Source organism: Rhipicephalus microplus, chromosome X, assembly GCF_043290135.1.
Source record: "Rhipicephalus microplus isolate Deutch F79 chromosome X, USDA_Rmic, whole genome shotgun sequence".
In the NCBI taxonomy this organism is placed as follows: domain Eukaryota; kingdom Metazoa; phylum Arthropoda; class Arachnida; order Ixodida; family Ixodidae; genus Rhipicephalus; species Rhipicephalus microplus.
In genome coordinates, this window is record NC_134710.1 from 292,186,502 (window position 1) to 292,205,824 (window position 19,323).

Below are 19,323 nucleotides of genomic sequence, written 5' to 3' on the forward strand. Positions count from 1 at the left end.
CGAAAGCTTCTGCGTTTGCAATCGCGTGAGGGCCATGTACGCTAAGTTGGAGGAGAACGATTTACCCTGCTCTTTGAGAAGCTGCTCTGAGTTATTATAAAAAAGACAAGGAAAATGATGAGAAAGCGCGGCAGACACAGCCGCTTCGGTACGAAGCTTACCGAACGGGCCTTCAATGACAACCGTAGCGATTGGTAAGCAAGCACTCTGCTCCTCGGCGACTTGTCTGATCCACGCACATTCTCCTGTAAAGTCATCCGGAGACACCAACGAAGGATGGACAACATCCATGGTTGCCGCTTAGTCTCGAAGTGCTCGACACGTTTTCCTATTCACAGTAATTTCTTGGAGATATGGCTCTAACAACCACATGTTCTTTTCCGATTCTCGGATTGTTGCGAAAGCAAACTTTTGCTTACAGTTTATCGCGATGTGCCCTTTGTAGCAAATTAACGGCTTCCGTGATTCAAACCCCCATTTGGTATCAGTGCGTTGTTTAGGAACCTCACTCAATTTCTCCGCTTCCGTTTGCCCTTCCCCTACAGTGTCCTTCGTAAGAGACGGGTCCTTCTTGAAATTACGGTGCGTAGCGGGTTTCCGTTGATTAGGTTTCTTTGAAGGCCCTCTTTCATTTCATCCTTTTCAACACACACTGCCCTGCTATGCAATTTTCGACGAGTATAATACTCCTCAGCTAACTCTGCTGCCTTGTTTAGCTGTATTTCACTAAGTTTGTCATGCAGCCACAGCTTGACATCCTCCTTGATGCAGCGGTAGAATTGCGCCAATGCAATGCATTCTACCACTTTATTGTGATTGCCATAAACACCTTCGCCCTTGAGCCATTCAATTAAATCGACTTTAAGACGAAACGCGAAGTCAACGTGTGACTCATTCCCCTTTTTAGCATACCGGAACCTTTGCCTGAAAGCCTCCGGGGACAACTTATAACCTCTCAAGAGCACTCCCTTAACCTCATCATAGATCTCAAAGGCTTCCCTCGACAAGCACGTTATCACGTCGGACACTTCGCCGGGAAGAAGAGCTAACAGGTTCTGTGCCCAAAGAGACTGCTCCAAAGCATTTCGCTCACAGACATGTTCATACTTGACGAGATACTTTGCCATGTCCTCGCCTACTATGAACGGTGGCAGTTGGTCCTGAATTCTATAACCGCTGACCTGAACTGTCGCAGAAGCTATGCTAGGCGCCTGTGAACACTGTAAAATTGCCAATTCTATTTGTTTCAACTCGAGGTGCTCCTGTCTCTTGGCCTCCCCGCGCTCGCGAAGTTCGCGCCTTTCAGCTTCTTCACGTTTGCGAACTTCTGGCCTTTCAGCTTCTTCGCATTCGCAAAGTTTTCGCCTTTCAGCTTCTTCGCGTTCGCGAACTTCTACATCTCGCCTTTCAGCCTCCTCACGGCGTGCTTTGATATCCGCCCAGGCCTCACTGACTTCCTCAGCCGACACTCCTTCATCTTTCATGATCTCAAGGATCGCTTGCTTTCGTTTCGATGGCCCAAAGTAAGGCCAAGTTCCTCACAAATTTCGATGAGTTCCTTTACTTTAAGGTTCTCCACCGTTCACACTAGCCTCTTGCTGTTTGCCCCTGTTAAGAATCTACTTGCCGTACCCACTATAAGTCTACTAGCAAGAAGTGCAAGCAATTTTTAACACTGCCGTATTTACACCCTCCGCATTAACTTTGGTTTCAAAGCGCTCCGTCTTGGTTGAAACAATCAAAGCTCACTCTAATGCTTCACACAGCCCTTCTCTAAACTACTATAACCTGTGCTAGAGTAGTCTGGTGAACTGAGGGGAAAACATCAGGCACTCACCGCATCAATGTCGCTGAGGCCAGCAAATCCTGCAGCTGCCATCCATTACGAAGCACACCGCCGCCGACGTTACCATGGGCACCACGAAACTCGCCGCTTACAAGGACACCGGCCGCGCCGACAGCGAAGGGGCTCGAAGCAACGAGATGTCTTCTCTCTGACTGATAGGTCAAGTGCTGGCGACAGGCCGCTTGGCTTTTTTTATAGGCACCGGGTGGATCTTTTGCGTAACCAACGTCCAACCAGAAGCGCCACTAGCCATGATGTCAGAACCCTCCAATGGAGATTCGCCACTGGGCTGCGTCATGATCATCGCATCCGGAGCCGCTGTGCGGGGTTGCACCCAAGGTCGAGTGATGTTGCCACGCAATGAGTAAGACTCGCCAGACTGGAAGGCGTCGATTGCTTCATCGGGCTCGTGGGCTGAGGAAGCTTGCTGTGCGTTGCGTAAGACAGACCGGCGCCGCCGCTTGGTGACGTCGTTGAGTTGATCGCGTCAGGCGGCTCGATCACTGGCCTTGACACAGATTGCCTTTGCAGAGGCATTGATGCTCTGTGTGGACTTCTAGGCGTAACAGCGCATAGGCATGCGCAAGGTTCCCAATTAGAGAAGGGCGAGTCTCGTCGCGGCTCCCCCTGCCGTTGGCTGAGTTAGAATGAAAGCGAGCTTTACAGTGGATGCAAAAATGAAAATGGAGCGATAATGTGCCACTAAGAATGCCCTCCCTTACATCTCTGGCTTTGAGGAGGTGAAAATGGGAAGTACACAGCTCTTGAAATGCAACATCAATGCTCCTCGGCCACTATTACCATCAAAAACCTGCATGGCTATATGCAGGTTTTTTGATGGTAATGGTGGACTTTAAAATTGCACTTTAAACTAGGCGAGTCAAACTATGTAAAGGTATGGGGCAGACTAGGTGACCCGTCAGATGATTAGCTCTCCACCCCCCCTTCCCCCTCGACTCCCTGCCTCTTTGTGCGCATGCCTATGATTCAGCAATTACTTGTAAAGGTGTTGCAAGAGCCTTTCAAACACGTATTTCAATTCATTATGGTTGTCAGCATTGCTACTATACTTCCAGTCTGTTGTCATTTCAGGCCTAGCTAATACATTAACAAAATGTGTTTCCCAATAATTATGTACCTTTCTTGAGCAGGGCATCCATCTTAACGGGTAATGGAGGCTCGACCGTCTGTATCTGTGAAGGTTCAATTGTGGCTGCTGCAGAACTATCATCATCGAACTTCACCCAGGAGCTCTTGGGGGCATCACTTGATTGGGAAGACTCTCTCGAGGGTGCATTTGGTGCAACCTGGGCCTCAACCTCAGGCACTAGCTCAGACTTCAAATCCGTGTTCTCAGACATAGCAGAACCTTAGGTCTTTCTGAAACACAGAATGGCACAAACTCAGTCACTACGTACATAAAACATGTTATCGCTTTGTAAGAAGAAACTGTCTATCCATACCATTCATCAGCAGAACACCTCATAAAGTACAACACGCAAGCTCTCTGAATTCTATAATGACTAAAAGAAACAGTGGTGGTCCAGATTAATTCGACCAAACATTGACTGACATATATCGGAACAAAGGTATACAGGCATGACTGCATTATTTTCATGCACTGTTAACAGCGAGAAAGAGAAAATTGAGAGAAAGGCAAGCAGGTCAACCAGAATTGTAGCGTACGGTTTGCTACCTTATACTAAGGAGAGGAGGAATAGAGAAAAAGACCAGAAAAAAAGCTAATAGAAAAGCAGACGTGCGGCAAAAAGAAAAAGAGCAGGGGTGCTATAGCCTACTCAATAAGCCACTACTTCAATAGGCACTACACTTCCATATAGGAAGTGTAATGCATGAAAAAAAAAGGTATGTACAATTTGTCTTTACTGCAAAATACTATTCGACTATTGCATGCTGTGCAGTTGCACTGTGAAAAAATCTTGCTCTTCTATTTCACAAGTTCATGGTCAATAATACCAGTGGTACAGTATATACAATATGAAATTATCACTTGCTGCTTTACTTTCAGGATGCTCATGTACTGTACTTTTATTATGGTATCATCATCATCAGCCTGACTACACCCACTGCCGGGCAAAGGCTTTCCCCATGATCCGCCAATCAACCCAGTCTTGTGTTTTCCGTTGCCACGTTATTCCTGCGAACTTTTTAATCTCATCATCCCACCTAACTTTCTGTCTCCCCTTCGTGCGTTTGCCTTCTCTGGGAATCAAGTCAGTTACCTTAAATGACCAATGGTTATCCTGCCTACGCATCCTGTGCCCGGCCTATATCCATTTCATCTTCTTGATTTGAACTATGATATCCTTAACACTGGTTTGTCCCTGATCCACTCTGCTCTCTTCTTGTCTCTTAATGTTACACCTATCATTTTCCTTTCCATCGCTCGCTGCGTCGTCCTCAACTTAAGCTTAACCCTCTTTGTCAGCCTCCAGGTTTCTGCATTGTAGGTAAGTACCGGCAAAATGCAGCTCTTATATACCTTTCTCTTGAGGGTTAGTGGCAGACTAACATTCATGATTTGAGAATGCTTGCCGAATGTAATCCACCCCATCCTTATTCTCCTAGCTGTTTCACTCTTATGGTTCGACTCCGCGGTTACTACCTGTCTTAAATATACATATTCCTTTACAACTTCCAGCATCTCTCCACCTATCGCAAAGTGCTGTTTTCTCCCGAGACTGTTGCACATGACTTTAGATTTATGCACATTAATTTTCAGACCTACTTTCCGTATCCAGTTCGGTAATTATGAGCTGTTATTAATCCCTTGAGTTATTCATCACGGCAATGTCATCAACAAATTGCAGGTTACAAAGATACTTTCTATTAACTCTTATCCTTAACACTTCTCAGTTTAGGGCCCTACAAACCTCCGGTAAACACGTGGTGAATAGCATTGGAGAGATTGTGTCTCCTTTACACCTGTAATAAGTGGGAGAAAATTTGAAAACACCACTTTTGAATGACTGGAGAAGAAGAAGAAGTGCGTATATGGTCCATGGTGACACCGCTCGTGAGGGAGCAGGAAGAAGAGAACGGTTGTTGGAATGCTCGAGAAGCCAGGCGGGTTGAGTCAGTCTGACAGCAGGAGAGCACGAGGGTCGCAACGGCTACCGGTCCGTTGCAGCGCCGAACCTCTCACGGGTAGACTGCAGGCGAACTCGGACGACGAGCGACAATGGGCGACAACGATGCAAGTGTCACCATCGAGACCTAAAAGCGAGTTTGTGGCTCCAGGGGCCACCAAGCCAGACAAGCTGATGCTTGCAGGACTGGCCTATTGGTGTTCTAGGCGTGGCCAAGTATGCGTCTGGCCAGCCACGCAACAGCAAAGCGGCCATCCCAAGGACTGTTGCGATAGCAGCACCATAACCTCAAGGCGACACAGCGACATGTCGGACCATCTTGTCGACAGAGACTCACGTGCAGTGGTGTGCTAAATGGCTGAGCTATGTCAGGGTCGGGGGAAGCACGTACCGAGACTAATGAACTGCAGAAATAATTGTGCCTCATGAAATTTCGAGATCATCTATATTATTGTAAATTTTTATATTTTGTGTCCATGTCGTATAAATGTGCTGTCATTGTTTACGTCACATCTCTTGTCGTTTAAGCACCTGGACCCATGCAAACTTGCCACACACCCTTTTTTATTGGCATTCTGTCTCTTTATGGAGAACTATGGTAGCTATGGATCCGCTGTAGATTTCTTCCAGAATGTTTATGTAAGGTTGGTTGATGCCCTGATTTCGTACTGCCTGCATCACTGCTGATGTCTTTACTGAGTCAAATGCCTTCTCGTAATCCATGAAGGCTATTTATAGGGATTGGTTGTATTCCACTTATTTCTCTGTCACCTGATTGATAGTATGAACATGGTCTATTGTGAATTAACCAGTACGAAATCTTGCTTGGTCCTCTGGTTGATTGAACTCTCAATGCTGCCCTAATTCTGGTGTATCTTGGAGGAGAAACGGTGATGTATTGTGGAGGAAAAAGTTGGCATTTTCATTAATGAAATTATAGTTATCGACAATCTCAAAAAAATGTGAGCTGCGACAACACTTGAAAAATGCCAAGCATTTTTCAAGTGTTTCAGATAGTTGACTTCCCTATGAACACACGTTTCTAAGAAGTTTTGGTTTGAAAACTAGCCTGTCCTAAAAATTTTTGTAAAACATTCCAACGTCGCTGCTCAGCCAAACGTGACGTTTTAGGTAGTAGTGATAAACCTTTAAAGGGATACTTAATTAAAACATTAGGTCAATGTGTATTGTTCAAATAGCACCCCAGAAACCTCATAATGCTTGTTTCATGTGAACAAAATGCTTAGCTTAAAAGAAAAGCACATTGTAGCTGTCTGCATACCATAAGCACAATCTAAACAACCGCCTACAAAAACAACCTTTTAATGTAGCCTCTGCATGCATTTACAGCTCGATAGCCAGCCAGTGCTGAAGAGCAAAGGGCTTTAGCAGGGCACAGCCCAGTGAAAGCAGAACTTGGGTCTTTGCAAGGCTGACATCCAAGTTTTTTTTGTTTTTTTTTCGTTAGCCAAACTGAAATTCAAAGGTTTAATTTTATTTCGTTTTCCAATGCAACGAAATGTTTTTTTCTCATAAATAGTTTGAGAATGCCACAAAAACTTTTTCATGAATATTTTGAGTATTAATTACACTGAGGACCTATTGTATCATCGAAATTGTGATCCGGAATGTCCAACTGGTGGCGCAAATTGTGGTCTACATGTACCTTAATTTCTCTGTTACACATGCACTACTGAATATCATATTGATGTTGTAGACATTATTAGGCATTAACCTTTTACTTTGACATAAAATGTCACTTGCCTTGAGAGTTTTTTTTATTCTCATGAACATAGTATTTACATGTAAACTTATTTGACAGAGAGATCTGTCTGGCTGGGTAAAAATTATACAAATATAATATTAAAAATTAAAGACTTAATTAGCTGAAAAGTTTGTTTTATTCATATAGTATTTACATGTTATGAGAAACAATACTCGTGTTTTGAGCACAAGCCGGCTAGCACGACTATCCTTCACAGGCGAAGGGCAGGCGCGCAGCGTTTCTTTGGGCAACATTTTTTCTTAGGCTGTAACTGACTACAGTGATGAAACAAGGATTTTCTTGTCATCACCGCCAAAACAGGTATATGCTCCAAGGCTATATCATTACTGCTACAGGTGAGTACAATAATAATCAAAGTTATTAATAGAAACTTTAATTGATATAATTATTTTACTAATGTTTACAAAAAAATACCCAATGGAGGTAGTCAACTAGATTTAGGTTGGTTTATAAATTTATAGGGTTTTATGTGACAAAACCATATGATATGACTATGAAGTGTGTTATAGAGGGTGGGGATTAATTTTGACAACATGAGTTCTTTAATGTGCACCTAAATTTAAGCACATGCATGCTATTGCATTTCACTGCCATTTAAATGTGGTCCTTGAAACAAGGAATCCAACTCACATCCTTGAGCTTAGCAAAGCGACACTCTACCTGCTAAGCTACCAAAGTCAGTAATTAGGTTGGTCATATCTGAGTAGTTAAGAGGACGAAATACTTGCCCTTTCAATTCAAGTGCACACATCCCACAGTGATGAAATCAGCTTACAGAAACTTGACGTACCAGCAGATACAATACCGAAAATGCCAGATGCTATTTTTCAACAATTGTGCGCTGTTTAGAGAAGGCCCTATTCTCAACTAATAATCTTCTCTTACCAGACTATAACTTAAACACACAATTAACTAGCAAATAAAAAGGCAACGAGGTAAACTTGTAGGTTACTAGTACATAAAACGGCATAATATAGATAGTAGTGCAATTGCATGTATGGATTGTAAACTTGTAGGTTACTAGTACATAAAACGGCATAATACAGATAGTAGTGCAATTGCATGCATGGATTGCATGATTATGGAAACACTGCAGTGGAGGGCTCCGAAAATTTCGACCTCCTGGGGTTCTTTTTAACATGCACCTAAATCTGAGCACACGGGCCTCTACAGCTTTTCCACCTCCATTGAAAATGCATCCGCTGTGGCCAATATTCAATCCCGTGACCTGTGGGTCAGCAGCCGAGTGCCTTAGCCACTAGACCACCAAAGTGGGTATAATCACAACAATGAAAAACAGGACCAGTGTTAGAGTGCCCTTTTAAAGAATCCACTGTACTTAATAAAACCAACTTAAAGGGGCCCTGCAACACTTGTTCAGCATGGTCAAACAACACTGCTGATCGGTAATTGAGGCTCCTGAGAACATGCCAGCCAAAGGTTATAGCGCAGCATGCGACCTGGAGCTTATAATTTTTATAACGTTTACTAAAATCATTCCCTTTTCTCTTGACAAATGATGCCATAAACGACTATGACATATACTTAATATCCACAGCCACTGTCAAATTTCAGCACCGTTAACTGCACAGTTATTGCGGCCACATCGAGATGCCACCATGAGCCCGCGCAGGTACTTGTGATTACACTGAAAGTAAGCTGTGCACTTGAAGAAAAAATGAAAGAAAGTGTTTAGGTCATGATGTGTGCTGATGAAGAGACCCATCACTTGACCCCTTGTCATCCCCTTCTTTGCAAAGTATTGAGAGCGCTTGCTGGTGCAAAAGTAGAGAGAAAACACTTCAAGCATGCAACGAATCCCCGTAGCTCCACTCGTACTTGACAGATTCTAAACATTTTTACAGCAACTCTTTTCATGAAGCCATCAGATGATTAAATAGTGTTGCAGGGCCCTTTTAAGCTAAGATCGCAAAGATGTGCCTAATATACTATTTGTAATTCAGACCTAACTTCACATATAGGCACTGTTCGGTCAATCAAATATGTATAACGTAATGTTACCACGTCTCATTGTATTTTATGTATAAAAAAGCTGAGTGATTAGGTAATTTACCTCAAAAATTTTCATATAAGAACATAAGTCTTGAATACAAATGACTGACAAAAAGCTAACATAAAAATATAGTGATGTGAATTATTTCTGTCTTGAAAACTTGAGAAATTTTTAGGAATCAGTAAGAAGCAGTTAAGTTACACCATAAACAGAAACTTGCATTTATTTTGTAAATACAGATGGTCGATTAAGCAGCATTTTAGTAAGCCTATAAAACAATGTGCCTTTATCTAAAATATTTATTTCATTATATTGCGATTTGCTGCAGTAAGAGGAAAGTGCACGTAGAGCACTCAAGTGAAATAGGACAATTTATGGGTAGGAAACAATTTCTGGCTAAGATTCATCATGACATGACATGGTTATCTTGAGCAATTAGGTGTACAAGTCATTAAAATAAAAATTTCATGTATCTTGAATCAGCAAGTACTGTACAGTATTGAATGTACCTGCCCTTCCATTAAGTACGTGTGCAACTATACTAAACGCTGACTTGGCCAATGCATGGAAGTGACAAAGCACCGGCACAACTGTTCACTACTGCCAAGAGCAATCAGATTTATGGATATTCCAAGCCAGCAAGCACTACATGGGGTGATTCCACAAAAGCTTTCAACTTCTTTTCACTCCCATGCACCATTTGGCGATGGAGCAATCTTACAAACAGCATTGCCCAACAATGTAACCATGATGACTTTCACGAGAACTTGGTCAACCATTTTATAGATAATGCTTATCTGGTCCATTTGTTTCAAGGATTCATACACTGTCTCTTTTGTTTGTTTGTTTTTTCATATCACCAGCAACTTGATAATGTTAAGGTTTGGTTAAGATTTGCACTGTTATTGTAGCTAATCCTGGTCATTCGAACCATTAGTGCACTGTTTATGCATTGTTTGTATAATACACTGTGTATTTCCCTGCTTGTACTTCACACAAGCTTAATCATAATGCCTTGTAATCCAACATGTGATATCACTAGCTGCATACTTGCACCTGTTTTTCTGTACTTGCTATTGTTCTTGACGTTACCATGCTTTGTTCCGATTTTGGTGTACTTGCAGTTTTTAATATTAGCCTACAATGTTCTTCGTTTGAATCTGACTCCTCTTACACAATGCCTCTGTGAGGCCTGTGAGGTATTTGTATATAAATAAATAAATAAATAAATAAATAAATGGTCTGCATTTGTTATTTTGTTGGTTTTTTAAGACTATGACCAATTTATTTAACTCCCATGGCACTGAAAACTTCTTTCCAAACAGAGCGTTCCTAGCACAAGAAATTGTGGTAGTGGTGTTGAAAGCAAGCATAAAAAAGCTCAATTGAGCGAATGATAGTATAGGCCTTCTCTTGCAATATGGCTGCCAGAAAAAAATTTAAAAATTTACACCATTGAATATGCCATTTAAGCTTTTAAATATTAGTTTAAACAGACTCTCAGTAGAGTTCCCAGCAGACAAATGCTGCTGTAGTGGGAAAAGGGTGAGTCAGGACATATCATGGCTTACAATACACCTTGCACACCAACCCACTCCACTTACACAGAGTGACTCGTCATTCAGAGATCTTGTGTGATCCCCACCTGATCATGCCCCCTTTTTCTTTCTATTTAACAGAATTGAGCCTCCTTTCTCTACCAGCCCACATGACCCCAGCTAACTTTTTTCCATGATGACTCACTGAAAATGGTCCACGAAGCCAATGCTTGCTCAACTGTTAGCGCTGATCAAGTATGCACCAATATAAGCAGCAGCGTGATAGTTACATTGTCTTGAACCGTTATAGACAGAGTAAATACGTTCATAATCTGCACTAGTGAATCAGAAGAAAACCAATAAACAGACACAAGAATTATGAACTAACACGGCAGAAGATGTGGCTGTAACCAAAATATCTGCTATCCAAGTTTTTTCATTCGCTTTATGTGGAGCACTGGAAGAGTTCACCTGACTCGCCAGAAGAGCTGCACTATACATAGATCCATTTGGCCATCATTCTGTGTATTCCTTGCGCTCATGAAAAATCTTTTCACTTTTATTATACCTGCCTTTACATTGAAAGAGGGACCTACAAGCAGTGTTGGTGCTTAAAACAGTGTGTTTAACTCTGTGCCCCCTCCTAAGTACACTACTATATAGTGCTAACTACAACTGATGATTGCTTAACACATATTTATTTTTTGATAGCTGCTCTTCTAGGATATGCATCATTTTTAAAATTACAGTGTGCGTTTTTTCATTACCGCTTTAGTTATACATGCACTGAGATGTGTCTACCATATTCCTCACTGCTGAACCCGAGAGTTGAAAGCAAAAATATATATAGAAATAAATATAGAAGAAAACATTTCTTGCAGAACTTAATGTAGTATACCCTACATAAGCTGAACTATTATTACAGCTTTGTGGGTTCTATTGTTAAATTACTAATACAATAATTAGCACATAAAATGCCCTCCCTTCCTTCAAACGCATTTAGTCACTGCGACAAACACAGCCACTCTCTAGAGGTACACATTGCTCTCAACAAGAAGCCACAGTTGTGGCTATTTTGCGCACATAAGTAACGAGGAAAGGGGTCAAGGGGAGCACACCTCTTGAGCCCTTTCCTCGTAGTGTGGAATAGCATGGCTTATAAAAGAACAGCAACTCTCTCAGCTCCCCACCAAGTTTGTCAAATAGAACAATGCATATTGCAAGAAGACTACCAGAGTTACACAACTCGAAAATATAAAGAAAGAAATGATTAGCATAAGGGTTAAAAAGTAATTCATAGCTGCACGTTAAAAAAATGTGCTCTGTTAAGATACCAAGCTACAAAATACATAATTGAAGCAAAACATTTTTTTTAGATGACACACACGTTCAGAGTATTAGTCACAAATTAATATTTGCAAACAAAAAAGAAACGCAAAAATATTTCAGTGTATCATACAATCACAATGTGACCATTGCAGATATCTGAGCTAAAGCTGTGCAAACACGAATTTATTGAAGTAAAAGAAGAAAACAGCACAAACTAGAAAAGAGGAACGAATAAATCACAGACAGGACGAGGGCCGACTAACAAGCGACTGTTTTATTGCTTCAATGCAATATAAAGAAAAAAGGTGCAGGGTAACAAGTCGCAAATTTATCAAGAGATAGCTTGCAAAATGCTTGTGGATGACACCAGTGGTTATAGAGTATATGAGCAGCATTATGACCAGGCGACAGCGTTTATGGAGTTCTGTCATCATTTATGAACACTTATATGTATTTTTTTTCTTAATCAGGCATTGGGACAGCCCGATCATTGTCATGAAACTGAGTAAATTTTACAGCTGAACAATTTTTTTCAACACTTCCAAATTAATTAATACAAGCTAGCTGTCGCCACGCGATGTTTCAGCAGTTTATTGCCCTGTGATAACACGACCTCAACTGTCGCGATCGCAAGCGACGTGGCCCATTTTCTGGATAACCCCGCCAACTGTCACGGTATGATCAGGGCTGTCTTGCCTTAAGATTACCAAGAATTACACATATACATAATCCTTGGAAACACACATGACGACACCCGAAACATGGCAAATACCAAAATAAAATGAACACTTCCTGGAACTTGACGATGGTAAAAGAAAAACATTATCGCATGCAACCTCTCGCCTTAGATGGGAACTTACTGCGGTGCGGAATCCTAGGGCACAGTACGTAAATTTAGAGACGTTTTCAGGCGCTACTGAGGAGGAACATAAAGTGACACAGACGTCCACAGCGCGAAGACCTTCACGTATTCCGCACAGGCTCCATACGTAAGCAAAGAATCGACGAACTTGGGCGGCTCTGTCATAACAGCTAAACTTCCGTCACATCCAAAAGCTTCAGCAGGTGGTACTCACGTTGACTGTCATGTTTCAGCACAAGTCCGCTCTTACGCAAAACAACCAACAAGGCGTGAAAGGTATGAAGTGCGAAGAACCTCACCTAGTTACGTGAAGCAGGTAAAGACCATTCCTCAATGCGAGCTTTACGACTCCGAGGGAACGGAATACCTTTGGATTGAACCACGGTATGCGCCTCTCCAACGTTGTGCGTAACTACCTTCACGTAACTTATTACGCTGTTGTAGTACCTTAGACGTAGGCAACCAGGTAGCAGGGCCCGAAACAGCCGTAGTGGCTGTAGCTGTAGGTTGGCCGTAGCACCGTAGCGTATTTCTGATGGGGTTCAAGCCGTTTCCATCCCTTACGGAAAGACAAGCAGCCTAAACCACAAGAGTAGCCCGCTGAATTCCAAACTAAACCCAAGTTAAAACACTATTTACCAGAGAACGCTAAAACATGTCAGTCACTCGTGCGTTAAACTTCAGATGTTCACAAAATATCATTTTGTCGCGTGCACGTAGATAAAAGTACGGTTATAGCCCTCTAGTTTTGTTTTTTAGCGTTCCCACGTGAATCTCCACTTGTAAATACATAAAGCCTGCCTAACATTGCCAGCGGCACACTGACATTAGCCGAAAAACAATAGTTGGCAAGCAACAGTGTGAAAGGTAAAGTGCACTAGAGTTTCTGTTATAATCGTGGTTTTAGCAGAATTTCGGTGCAGAAATCAGTTCAAGAATGTGGTCAGACACGTTATTAATACTCGTAATTTCTATATTCACGGCCTTGCTGAGCGAAGGTATGTCAGTTTTATGTTACGAAACCATTGTAACGCTAGACGTGGCGCATGCCGTGAGAATTAGATTGTGCACGCTGATCGCATTAAGTTTACTCTTGAATCTGCTCAAAGCCGCTTTTTTGCTGTTCTTTGAAGGTCTGACATGGCTTATGGTGTACAGAACCGACAAGTACCAGAAACTAAAGGCGGAAGTTGAAAAACAAAGTAAAAGACGTAAGTGCGTTATAGCGTGCGTGCGTGCGTGTGTGTGTGTGTTTGTGTGTGTGTGTGTGTGTAAAATTTCGATTAGTTAGCAGTCAACCATAGCGTATTCTATGTTGCAGTGGAAAAGAAGAAAGAGGCTCACGGCGAGACAGCCGCCCGACAACAGAAGAAGAAGATAGGTAAGGTTTGAACTTTCTTTATTGCGCTTAGTCGGCGATTCTCTTTCTTTCTTGCTAATTGCATTCCTCGCAGAACGGGAAGAAGAAAAATTGAAGAACAACAACAGAGACCTGTCACTCGTGAGCAATTTCCGGCTCTCGTTGCATATTTTAGCACTGTGACGCACATGACTTGGCCCACTTCTCTGTCTGCTTGCAGGTGAAAATGAAGTCAATGTTTGCCATAGGCTTTGCCTTTACAGCGCTTCTCAGCATGTTCAATTCAATGTGAGTGCTTGTTCTTCATTACATTTATAAAAGGCAAGCAAGGTGTGTTTTTAAGTAGTATGAGCCTTGTGCTAACTGGCTTGCAGTCTTTAGTGTGATGTGCAAATCTTCACACAGTATGCATGCGCCTTAAAAAATGCTTCATGAACCTGTCGCAGTATTAAGAATTTTCGATGACGTGTGTACTAGTTATCCGGCTAGTGTCATACCAGCAAAATGTCTGCAGTGAGAAAATTACACAAGCTGTGCTTGTGTAGTTGCCACTCGGCAATTGCTGCCTCTTTTTCTTTTTTTTTTTTTTTTTTGGATTGCAGAGAGCGAACAGATGTGCCATAATGCCAAGTATAAAAACCAGCAGAAAATGAAGCCAGGGAAGGTGTAGGGGACATTAATGGCACTGTTTTGTGTGTATTGTAAATGTGATATAGTTACACGTACACCCTCAAACATTGTGAAAGAGAACACTTAGAGTGAATCTGTAATCACTGAGTCAGCACTATGGCTGGTTTGGTAGGCTGGTTGATGGAAAACAGAGTTTTGACATTCCAAGAGAAACTGTTGGGCTAAGCAATCAATGAAATACAATGAAATACAGGCACTGTCATGAGAGTCAACTGGTGTGAAGGGGCCTATTGTACAGCAAAATGTATTGTACAAATGGAAAGCGCTGCACTCTCCCATGCTCTTTTGTGCTAACCTTTTATTGGTCCAGTTGCCGTGCTGTTTTTCTTATATCTAACCAACTAAGCCAACTTCGCACTCATCTGAGTTTTGAACTGCTGGCTCTGACAAGTTACTGCATATGCTCATGTAAATACAAGAATTGCATGTCACCAAATTTTCACACAATCAGTACAGTATAACTAGCAAATCTTTATACTGAAATAAAGGAAGTTTGTTACTGCCATTTACAAAGAATTGCCTTGTTAAATAAGTGCATGGGTTCCTATGAGAATTTCTTCTTAAACTGGGATTATATCATAACCAATTTTATCTTGAATTTTGGCTGCATATCATCTGTAACTGGTGGTTTTAGCATTATTTAATCTTAATGAAATGTTGTAGTAGTAGTGTCACAGTTTGTGTGCATATACTCTCAAGCATTTGGCAGAAAGGTGGGCTTGTGTGAATGCGTAGTAAAAAACACAAAATTATCATCTGTAACTGGTGGTTTTAGCATTATTTAATTTTAATTAATAAAATGTTGTAGTAGCAGTGTTGTCACAGTTTGTGTGCATATACTCTCAAGCATTTGGCAGAAAGGTGGGCTTGTGTGAATACGTAGTAAAGAACATGAAATTATTTTAATTATGAACAGATCCACCAAACAAGAAGTGCAGTTACTTTGCAAGAAGTTGGAGAACTTATCAATGCCCTGTTATATACTTCTTCACGTGCATACAAGACAATCTTTATTTTTATAGCAGGAAATTGTTTTATGCTGGGCTCCACCAAGAATTATTGCGTACATGTACATCACAGAAGTGACTTTACGGAAGGAGCACACAAGCTTTTGAACATCTTTGCAAGGTGGTACCATTTTGCCATTCTCCTAGCCTTGTGCTCCGACGGGCGACTGCAGTAGTGATACTGTTTTGCCGCTTCGATTCTTTTCCACGTTAGATTAGTCTATGATGCCTGGTTGCCTTCTGAACGCAACTTAAACATGTGGTAGCAGTATTTGTGCGCCACCTACTCCTTCTATACTAATAGTGCCAAGCAGCAGTACTGCTTCATTAAGTGCTGCAGAATAGCAGACATTACCTGGTGAGTGTCTTGAAATTGACTGTGTTGGACCAGCAAGGGATATGCCAGCAGGAAGTACAATAAATACATTTGCACGTTCCAGGCACACACTACAAAGTGTGCTGCTTGCATTTCTGTAGCTGAGCACATCACTAGCTACTGGGCTGCCAAAGACGCTAACCAAGCTGGACGGACATGTCTGCATCGTTGGTCACAACACTTGGCAACAGGAAGCTGTTTGCCAACGAAAGTTGCAAGAGAGCTGCTGATTCACAAACATTGTGCTTATTGTGGTTGTGGTCTACCAGGTCATGTAATGATTTGCAGACGCTCCCTTCAGCTTGGGGAGTGTATGCTGGTGTGGCTTGAGGGGTGCATGTGTCCCTTTTGCACCCCATGCCGACGCCCATGCATCAATTCATTTTTGGTCTTGTCTACATCGAGACGAAAGTAGTCAATACCTGCACCTGCAGTTCTGTGCCTAATCTACTTTCAACTACTGCACTATAGGCCATATGTTGTTTTTACAGGGCACCTGTGGTAGCTTACAGGTGTTTGTGCATGTGTGTCAGATTTTTTTACATGTGTGATAAATGCAAGGATATTTTATGCGAGACCCATCCTGATTTATCAATCGCATACTTCTTCAGCTTCGATGGCCGGGTTGTTGCCAAATTGCCCTTTGTGCCAGTTTCTTGGATTCAGAGCCTCTCGCACAGGAATCTGCCTGGAGAAGACTATACTGACTGTTCCTTTATCTTTCTTTACATCCTCTGCACCATGTCCATCAGGCAGGTGAGTGTTGCCCTGCAGTTTTATTTGTAGTGGAAAGTTTCCAGCAACAAAACTTTCAACATGTATTCACGTCGGTACTTGGGTGATATGTGCCAAATTTTAAATTGGTAGTTGGTTCTGGAATCGCTTTTGTAAACGCGAACCACCCTGTGTATGTGACGTAAGGGGCTACTCTTTTTCAAAAACCCTGTCTTTCCCAGCAGATGGATGCAGCACGCGCTTTCTTCTACGAGGCGACGACAATACGAGAACAGTTGAGTTTCGTCAGCTGCATACAGCGTGTTAGTAGTTGTTGACTTCGGGTCTTACAATACTGAGCAATGAGAAAATTGATTTGGGGCCTCAGATGCTTCATGTGCCGGCAGGTCGAAATCAAATAGCAATACTTCAGCACTCAGATAGTCGCTGCAATCATCGTTGAACTTGTCACTGGCAAGTTCAGACGAGCTAGCGCAGCTTGATTTTGCTTCGGGTCTTACAATACTGAGCAACGAGAAAATTGATTCGGGGCCTCAGATGCTTCATGCGCCGGCAGGTCGAAATCAAATAGCAATACTTCAGCACTCAGATAGTCGCTGCAATCATCGTTGAACTTGTCACTGGCAAGTTCAGACGAGCTAGCACAGCTTGATTTTGCGTAAGATGACATTGCCAACTTGCTTTCTGCGCTATGTTTACACCTTGGCCAGCCGTGGCAGTGTGTAGTGGATCTCGTGACGTCATTAGATACCCACCATGTATAACAGAGCAGCTCCCTGTTTCAGTTTTGACTCATCATTTATTGTTTAATTAAAATTATTGACAAGTGCATGGGCAAAATGAATCACTCTAGCTTTTGCAGGACTGTCAATACTATTTGAAAACAGCATTATCTCAGTATGGTTGAATGCGCCGGAGTTGCCCTTTAAACAAATTTAGAATCATGTTATGTCGGCAGCACAAACATTTATCTTATTTGATATTACAATATAGTTGCATTTGTATAGGCAGGCAGCGAGTGATTGGACTTGTGTTTTAGCCATTGTAGGCTTGGCAATTGAAAATAGTTTTAAACATTTTGGCTGACATGTTTCAGATCTCTCATGCAAATGCTTATTAACTTTTTTATAACAAAATCAAATTGCAGAATTAAAAGTGTGCTCCAATATTTTTTTTTTTCCAGAATACACAGAAACTTCTTGGATTTGCTCCTTCTCGAACAGCAAATAAGCAGAGTGGCACCCTTTTTTCACCAGGCCCTCAACAGTTGACCAGATAACAAACCGACCCATCCCAAATAGTGTGGAAATAAAATTTCCTATGTGTGAATGTGAAGACCTCGTGTGGGTAGAAAATTACTGAGTGTTCTGGATAGAAAGTCCATGTCTCATAGAGAGTTTCTCACAATATTACCTAGAGGGAAGTCTTGTGCCCCCACCTAAGCAACTTTTACAAGTCGCGATGGGAATGACAGCATGTGTGTCTTAGAGGCTTCTGTTGGCTGGAGGTTCCGACTAAAAAAACTGATACGACTGTGCCAATAAAGCTTCTCTAAAACATAGCTTTTATAAACATATCTCATTTGCACATATTATAATCTAGAAAAGTCCACACTAGTAAGGCATAACCATACAGCAAAAGAAAGAAACTGATGACAGTCGCAAAGTGCGCACTGGCATAGTCATCTACCTTCAAAGTTTAGCGCACGTCCGTTACTTTTTACGTTTACTGTGAAATAGCAAAACGACATGAACGTTTCCAAAGCAAATAAATCTCATTTCTGTGCAGTGGTAAAAAAAAATAGCTTACTACAGGCTCCTTCAGTACGAAAGCAACCATTTTGACGCAAGGAACATTGAAGCCAGACGCATCTTCAAGGAGTCCAGGCTTTGCGTGAACGATACCAACCCGAATCAAGTACGAATGAAACGTATCCCAGCATTCCCATGCATACATCTGCGTGCAGCACCAGTTTTCTTTCTAGGCCATTGAAACTATGGCATATAGTTTGACAGTTACTCCATGAAGCAATAGCATTGTACAACAAAAGTGGAAGTCTGCTGGCAAAATTTCTACTGAAGAAGCAAAAGCTGAGCTAATCCTCTAGTATATCTACACTTGTGTGGTTGTAAGTCGATTCAGACTAGCATTTGGCTGGAGGCATGCTGGATTTATCACTACTGAGTGCATCAAGTTTCCGGACATAAGCTAAAGGGGTTCTGAAACACTTTTTCAAGTAACCATGGAATGGATTCAGTAAAAGAGCTTATCGCCTCACGATTTCAACACTGCAAAAGTTTTTAAGAATCTGTCCAGTACGAGCAAAGTTACAAAGATTTGTTGCATGCTGCAATCACATTTTATCTTTTCTCGCCCCACCAAAAGTGCTGGAAGCTAAGCAGAGAGGAAAGGCAAAAAAAAAGTCACACGCATCTCGTGACCTTGAGCACTTTCTTCTTTTTTTGCCCTTCAAATACACTGCTTTTTTTCAGTGTAGTTGCGCGAATGCATGGACAAGTCGCGGCGATCGCAGTAATGAACGAGTACACCATGTTCAAATCAGCCAATGGCTGATAGATGGCCTTCGAGCGATTTCTGAGCTTTCTCTATTATTTGCCAAGAGAAAAGAAAGCAATTTTTAGCTGACTTCGATAATTTATTGTGAATTCC

General features: G+C 41.9%; 2 protein-coding genes across 4 annotated transcripts in view; one reads left to right on the forward strand and one right to left on the reverse strand.

Annotated features, from left to right (window-relative positions):
• Positions 1–13,180, reverse strand: part of LOC119161409 (uncharacterized) — a 72,622-nt gene extending 59,442 nt beyond the window's left edge. The window contains exons 1-2 of one of the 3 annotated variants that reach the window (XM_075879329.1): positions 12,933–13,180; positions 2,985–3,226 (exon numbers count right to left, since the gene is read on the reverse strand). In XM_075879329.1, coding sequence (XP_075735444.1) covers positions 2,985–3,207 — 223 coding nt within the window. In that variant the 5' untranslated portion in view covers positions 3,208–3,226; positions 12,933–13,180. Of the gene's footprint in view, positions 1–2,984; positions 3,227–12,784 lie in introns of all 3 variants that reach the window. The other 2 variants (XM_075879328.1, XM_037413864.2) reach the window with 2 other exon arrangements.
• A 139-nt stretch (positions 13,181–13,319) lies between these two features.
• Positions 13,320–17,988, forward strand: LOC119161410 (calcium load-activated calcium channel). The gene is made up of 7 exons (XM_037413865.2): positions 13,320–13,483; positions 13,619–13,696; positions 13,807–13,866; positions 13,940–13,986; positions 14,066–14,133; positions 16,530–16,674; positions 17,837–17,988. The coding sequence occupies exons 1-7, from the start codon at positions 13,423–13,425 to the stop codon at positions 17,930–17,932; spliced, it is 555 nt and encodes a 184-aa protein (XP_037269762.2). The 5' UTR covers positions 13,320–13,422; the 3' UTR covers positions 17,933–17,988.
• The last annotated feature ends 1,335 nt before the right edge of the window (positions 17,989–19,323 follow it).

What these genes read in the sequence shown, in the direction of transcription:
- LOC119161410 (XM_037413865.2), top strand. Translation starts at nt 13,423, where the DNA reads ATGTGGTCAGACACGTTATTAATACTCGTAATTTCTATATTCACGGCC. An exon ending in ACAACAGAAGAAGAAGATAG is followed by an intron (nt 13,867 to 13,939) that starts GTAAGGTTTGAA and finishes CATTCCTCGCAG; the next exon opens with AACGGGAAGAAGAAAAATTG. An exon ending in CTCAGCATGTTCAATTCAAT is followed by an intron (nt 14,134 to 16,529) that starts GTGAGTGCTTGT and finishes ATACTTCTTCAG; the next exon opens with CTTCGATGGCCGGGTTGTTG.